Genomic DNA, 6,664 nt, shown 5'->3' with positions numbered 1-6,664 from the left:
TTTTGATAATCAGTCAGTCAAGACATTTTTTAAGCAACAACTTCATAAAAAAAATGGGTCACTTCAGAATTTGGCCACCAGTGTACATGGAGACAGAGTAACTCAAATAGTTTGTTTTATACGGGACATACTGTACTTTTTATTCCAATGTAATTGTCTGACAACAAGCCAAAGTGGCAACAAGTCACTCTGCAGATTTATATAGGACATACAAAACACATGATCAGCATTTAAAATATAATGCATTGTTAGGATTAACCCGCAAAATAGTTTGTTAGCTCCACCATGACCAACTTTAACATTTAAATGCTGCTTAATGAATCAGCAATAATAATTATCCAATACTATAACATGTAACCATAATCATGGAGTATTTATTTTGATTCTTTATGTATATTTTGCATGGATAACCACTTCCACAAGCAAAAACAGGGTTGCTTGCCAGATTAAAAGGCAACTTTCAACAGGCTAAATTATGTTTGAGCTTTCGGGTCCCCCTATTGGTTGATCAATAGAACAGTATCTCTAAGTGATAAAAACATCTGCCTGTATCAGCTTTTTTAACCAGCAGATGAACATCATGCTCCTCATACAGCACTACAATAGTAAATCTGGATTTATTCCTACATACAAATTGAAGCAACAACCAGCTGTTATTACTGTCAATACTTTAATTTACATTGATATACAGTTAAATTGACAAAAACAAAAGAACAATTGCATTATGATTCTCTGGCTCCCTTGGTTGATGCTTTCACTTAATGCCGGACAACAAATGATCGTTGACATCAAATGATTTGTTGCAGGAGGATGTGGTTTGAGTTCCTCTTTCCTTTTAAAGCCGCCAGGCACAGCATGCCCAACTTCAATTCACAGCTTTCCTCAATCTCCATTTTCAAACTTCATCCACAAATGGTGTATTCACTAGGCGTCCACTAGCTGCCATGGTCTTCTTGCCATCCACAAATTTCTTTGCAGCCTATAAATAAAGAAAAATGTACTGTTTATGTGGCACATTAGAACTCAAACAGTACACAAGTTAATGTTTCTGCACACACTGACTCACTTGACTTGTTTGTCGAAATGTTGATCATTATCTTGGGTAAAAAATAAATAAAACCCCAGTTTGTAAACAACTTAAAGCTGTATTTTCTTTTTTGTCCACTTGGGGCAGCAGAACAAGATATATGAACACCACTGACATATTTTTGCTATATATAAAGCTGTTATGATAAACAATTATCTATGTACATACTCAGCAGACATGGCCCAACATTAGCATTTGTTTTTTTGGCAATTTGATCAATATAAGTCCAATATTCTCTCTCCTTTTAGCTCTGTTTTGATCGCCTCCATCTCCTAAATAAAATTAACTGTCTTTTAATGCTCCACTATGTGGCTGGCTATTGTGTATCTGCAATTTCATCTTGGGCAGGTAGTGTACAATGTGTTCATCCAAGCTTTTCCCCTAAAAATAGCTGCAGAGAGCACAGGGAAACTGCCGAGTTGGCTGATAATATCTATGGGTTCCTTTTTAATAGCACACATAGTCCTTTCCTACATTGATTAGTACAGCTTTAAGCAAAGAATGGAACTGAAATTAGGCATAGATCACTGGTTATGATAAAGCACCACTAACGTAACGTAAAGGTGTGACAAAAACTGAATGTGTGATGATTTAATACTGACATCCAATATCACCACCTCTACAGCAAAAGCACTCACCTCGACCACATCATCGTGGGTGACAGCATCTATCGCTTGAACAACAGTGTCAGGGGGCTGGTACGCTGCAGTGGTCAGTGCCTGGGCACCGATCTCCTCCAACAAGCTCTCAGAGCTCTCGATTGACATCAGGTACTCTGCTTTCACCTGGTTCCTGCGCAAAGAGGTCAAAATAGACAAAAGTGAAGAAATTATTATAATAAACCATCTTTCAGCACAGCACCTCAAAAAGATCTGCACCACTAACATGTGTGGCTGGCACACAACAGCTGCACCACTATGTCTGACCTTACTCAGTGAACTCACTTTGCTCTGGTGACGTCGGCATCTGATACATTTCCCTCGGCCACACCTTTCACTTGAGCAATAGCAGCTTTGATCACCTAAACAGGACGGCAAACAGGACGAGCTCAGTGAAATTAAATTAAATCTTTGCACATTGCAGATGCAGTTATATTTGTCTTGGAAGGAGTGAATTTGGCAATCACCTGTCCTGCAGAGTCAGCTTGCGCAATGGTATAGACGCCAAACAGGCCAGAGTCAGAGTATGAGGCATTGAAGGCTGTGGCCTGAAAGTCAACCAAAGGTTATCTAACATTAGGGGACAGACTCTCTACATTCATAACTGATGAAACACACAATCCAAAAATAAAAACACAATGCCAAATTACTGTTTCCTTCTTTCCTTTCTTTATAACTTACATCAAATGGCTGAGCAGTAGCTTTGGCAATACCCTGGCTCAGTTTGCTGGTGACGTTAGAACCCCTCTTTACATGTGGCCCAGCTCCCAGGATCCTTTGCAGCACACTGAAGGCATTAGCCTCTGCACTACCTGTCACACCACCCTCGCTGGCAATAAGTGCGTGGACCAGGTCGTCGTTATTCTGCACCCGCAGCTCACCTACACAAACACAATTCCATCATGACAGTAACGCAGCGATAAACCTCAAAGAGCGTAATGTCGCTAGTAAACATGAGTTTTACCTCCACGGTATACAGCCTTAGCCACAGGTGCTCCAGCCCCACTGCGTACACTCAGGAGTCCCTCGCCTACCTGCCTCAGGACAGAGTGTTGTACACCTGGACATATAAATGGAAAATACTGACATTAACGCACAACTGAAGTTGAGCAAAGAGCACCTTCATGAACTAGACAATGCCACACAGAAACTTACATAACCATAAGAGCAAGATGTGTCGTCATTCAGGCATGCCAACACTTGTAGGCAAAGTCAGCCATATGTTCAAAATCCACACATAAATCACCATCACAATAATGGCTGGCGTATTCTTCAAATACCAGTATTCATTTGGTACCTGTGTCTTTGAGCAGAGGCCAAATGCCATTTCAGGGAAGTGTATGCACACATATTCACAGTTTATTGCGATTTGCTATGACTCCAGAGTGCCCACTAACCATTAGTAAAACACAGCCTTGATAAGCAAAGCCTGATGAGAGAGGAGAGCAGCTGACACAGCGATGCAGTTAGACTAGCCAGCACTAGCAGACACTCACCTAGTCCTACAAGAGCCATTCTGCCAGTGGTGAAATTGTCCTCAACAAATGACTGCAGCTACAAGTGGAGGATAAGGAGGAGAAGAGGTGTGTAAGAGCTACGCACAAACTAACAAAGACTGGCCTAACTTCCTTAAGTCATTCTCTTCAAGAAGCCACTAGTCACTAAGACTAAACAATGAACTATTTTCACACAAAATGTGGAGAAATAAAACACACACACACACACACACACACACACACACACATACCTGGTTAGAGGAGATACGACCGACCATGTAGTCAGGGCAGTACAGAGAGTTGGACAGGGCATTTTTGTACGCTGCTTCGTGCAACTTCTCAATTACACCTGCAGAGTATGATAGAACACCCATTTACAGAAAGTATACGCCATTCACAACATTGTTAAATTTCTGTTAAAGTCACAGCAAAACAAAAGTTAGAGTGTCTTTAGCTTGAGTAATGTGACTTATTTCTGTTCACCTCTACCGAACACTCCACACTCACTGGCATTTTTAGAGTAAGTATTACTGTTAATATGAACATTGAATTAAATGAGTGCCTGTAGTGTGCCGATCCCACTGAGAATCAACAATCCACTATTAAGCTAGCTGCAGGTTTTAGCTTAAGCTTTTTTGCATTTCCGCAGAAGTTAAGAGGCCAAACAAGTTATTGCCAGTAAATGATGGACCTACATTTGTCAAATAAGTCCCACAAATGCTCACAAGAATATCCCAATTCACCAATATCAAAGTATATTAAGACGAAGTTCTGTTGTTTGTTTCATCAGTCCTAGAGACCAATCACATTTTTAAACCTGACATGATGCCACATTGACATAATTTCCACAATTAAAATACAGCTGGTCAGGAGTTTAACTGTTGCTTCTGGTGCTAACCTATCTGAGGACATTGCTGAGCCAGAGCCTTGTCTATCTTCAACCTGGACGTCAGGTCCTGAACCTCCCATGGCCGGAACTCCTGAGCTGTGGTCACGTTGACCAAATACTCCATTAAGGAATCTCTGGACACACACAGACACAGTCAAGTTCAAACACTCTGAAACATCAACATGACCTTATGCTGACTTGAAGTAACATGCACACTTTAAAACAACAACTAGACATAAAGATGGCATCACTTACAAGTTATCTCTCAGACAGTCTACGGTGTAGACCATGGTCTCTCTTGATGATGTCACACTGCAGATAAACAGATCACGACACAGTTGGTTCAATGTGGGGGTCTATGGTTACACTGGTATCCTCGCATTTATTTATAGCAGGAAAAGCAGGACTGACCTCAGGCTGCCCCCCAGTGCTTCCACACCGCGACAGATCTTGAAGGCAGACGCACCCTTCGTAGTCTACAAAACAACAATGTTTTAATGACAGTTTGCCAGATTGCATCTTTGTTACGGTAAGCAGCTAAGAGAAGGCACATCGTGTACATAATTAATTTAGCTATTAAACAAACAGTTTTCACAAATCGTTCACAAATTACCAGGTTTGCTGCTAGTCGTAGCACATGAGAGACGCCCTGGTTTTCCACCGGCTCATAGCGACTTCCGGCTTTCACAAACACACCCACACTGGACAGGGGGGAGTAGCTCTCCAGTGATGCTATCACCAGACCGTTTGGAAGCTTGGACACCTGAAACAGCAAAGACAATTGTCAGAGTAAACGAGAAAACTATATGTCACATCAAGTCAGGCTAATAAATATTTTATAGTTTGATTGTAGCAGGAAAAGCTTTTCGCTTGTAGTCGAGAGCAGCACCTACCTGTACATTTTGGGGAGGGAGAGCAGCTGAGGATGTTGTGAGGCCTGCGAGGGGTTCAGTCAGAGCTTCGCTCCTCCTGGCAGCGGCATAGCAACGTTTCTGTGGGAAGTGGTGAGACCAAATTAAAGTCAAGGGACTTCCTTAGCAGCCATTTAACTTTTGCATCCTCTTTGGTGGCAAGCAACTTCCAATATCCTTGACTTAAACCAAACTGCATTTCTGCATGAAAGTAGTGCAGCTTCAACTAATGCAAACAAGAGCTCCATAAATCAGGCTAACATTATATTGGACAAATCTTAACCCCGTAAAGATCAACATGATCTCTACTGTTTCATAATACCTGCTGCGATCTATCCAACTCTGTTAAACTCTGCAGTAAATGAAAGCTTGAGAGTCATAAGATAAATCTGAGGCGTCACCAGATGACCAACAGGATAGGAAAGCACTAAATATTGTTCGTTCTGTTACACAAAATCATGTTTATTTATATTCTGTTCCGTTTAGCCTTGCTTTTTACTTAAAAATAACTGGATAGACCCCTTCAGACCAAGTTATTCACATTTATAAACGACTCTGAAGTTGATAAGGTTTGACAGTTTTACTTGTAAATAACTCAAAACTAAAATAATGATTATTTAATTTAAGGTTAACTAATGTTTATGCATTACATGGTCATTTCCATGTATGGCAGACACTGACAACATTAAATATGGGAGAGTGGAGCAGTGGCTGTACTGAAATGACCCGTTCCACATTAGTACAAACACACTGTGTGCTGGTGATACTGTGACATGTATGAGTAGGATACAAGGATGTCAGCAAAATTGAGGTTGTTGGGTTATTGTTCGCTGCGAGACACCTCGATCAACAGGATTGGGATACACGAGCTCGGGGATGACCTTCAGATTGAATCCAGCTGAGCAAAATAACCACAACAAGCGGCAACGCTGACCCGAACCAACTGGATAATTTACTTCACTGGTGCACCGCATTATAATTCAGTCCGTGTGAATGATTCAGGGAGATGGGGCTGTTTAACTCGCCTGTAAAACCCATCCAAACAAGCCTTACGTTAGATTAACCTGCATTAGCGAGCCACCTAGCAAGCTAACTAGCCCGCAGGCTAACAGCTAAATGCGGTTAAACTTCTCAAGCAGACCCGGAACCACAGTGAGCAGAGCTTAGGGCATGTCGGTCACACGGGTTAGACCAAACCGACAAAACTACACAACTCACGGGAAGATAATTCAGAGACCGGATTCCTCTCATGACTCCAGACCAGACTCTCTCCTTCAGCCGGTACAGAAAGATAGATATGGCGGCGGGCTGACGTCTTACCCACAATCCCCTGCACCGTGCAGCCGATCAAAGACGATTTAAGATGTCAAGATAAACTTAAATGACTGGAGCAGATTAAAAGTTGTTTTATACAGTCTATGGTTAAAAGTTATCAAACAATTTAGTATGTGGTCGACACTTTCACAGCAAACTAAAACTGGATTTTACCTAACCATGTTTGTTTATTACGACAGCCCCTCACTGCAGAGAAAAGAAAAAAAAAAAAAATACATGATAGGAATGTTGATGCACTATATGATCATTTCCATATTTGGCATGTCAAACAGCAGACACTGACAACC

General features: G+C 41.4%; 1 protein-coding gene across 1 annotated transcript; it reads right to left on the bottom strand.

Annotated features, from left to right (window-relative positions):
* Window positions 1–651: 651 nt before the first annotated feature.
* Window positions 652–6,397, bottom strand: LOC119889359 (cytochrome b-c1 complex subunit 2, mitochondrial). The gene is made up of 14 exons (XM_038700297.1): window positions 6,261–6,397; window positions 5,025–5,123; window positions 4,745–4,894; window positions 4,543–4,607; window positions 4,387–4,443; window positions 4,141–4,265; window positions 3,494–3,591; window positions 3,243–3,300; window positions 2,711–2,806; window positions 2,428–2,627; window positions 2,214–2,294; window positions 2,032–2,108; window positions 1,726–1,879; window positions 652–979 (listed from the first exon to the last, which is right to left on the bottom strand). Exons 1-14 carry the CDS (start codon window positions 6,291–6,293, stop codon window positions 896–898), a joined length of 1,377 nt encoding a protein of 458 aa, XP_038556225.1. The 5' UTR covers window positions 6,294–6,397; the 3' UTR covers window positions 652–895.
* Between the last annotated feature and the right edge of the window lie 267 nt (window positions 6,398–6,664).

This window comes from Micropterus salmoides, unplaced genomic scaffold, assembly GCF_014851395.1.
Source record: "Micropterus salmoides isolate LMB-PRFRI ecotype aquatic unplaced genomic scaffold, ASM1485139v1 Ms_hic_scaffold_10, whole genome shotgun sequence".
In the NCBI taxonomy this organism is placed as follows: domain Eukaryota; kingdom Metazoa; phylum Chordata; class Actinopteri; order Centrarchiformes; family Centrarchidae; genus Micropterus; species Micropterus salmoides.
Note: the sequence above shows the minus strand (reverse complement) of the source record. Positions and strands in the feature narration are given on the sequence as shown.

Excerpts from the sequence above, each read along its gene's own strand:
- LOC119889359 (XM_038700297.1), bottom strand. The coding sequence starts at position 6,293 with ATGAGAGGAATCCGGTCTCTGAATTATCTTCCC. Across the intron at positions 4,444-4,542 it reads GCACTGGGGGGCAGCCTGAG|TGTGACATCATCAAGAGAGA; the intron begins GTCAGTCCTGCT and ends GTTTATCTGCAG. Across the intron at positions 980-1,725 it reads CCCACGATGATGTGGTCGAG|GCTGCAAAGAAATTTGTGGA; the intron begins GTGAGTGCTTTT and ends CTTTATTTATAG.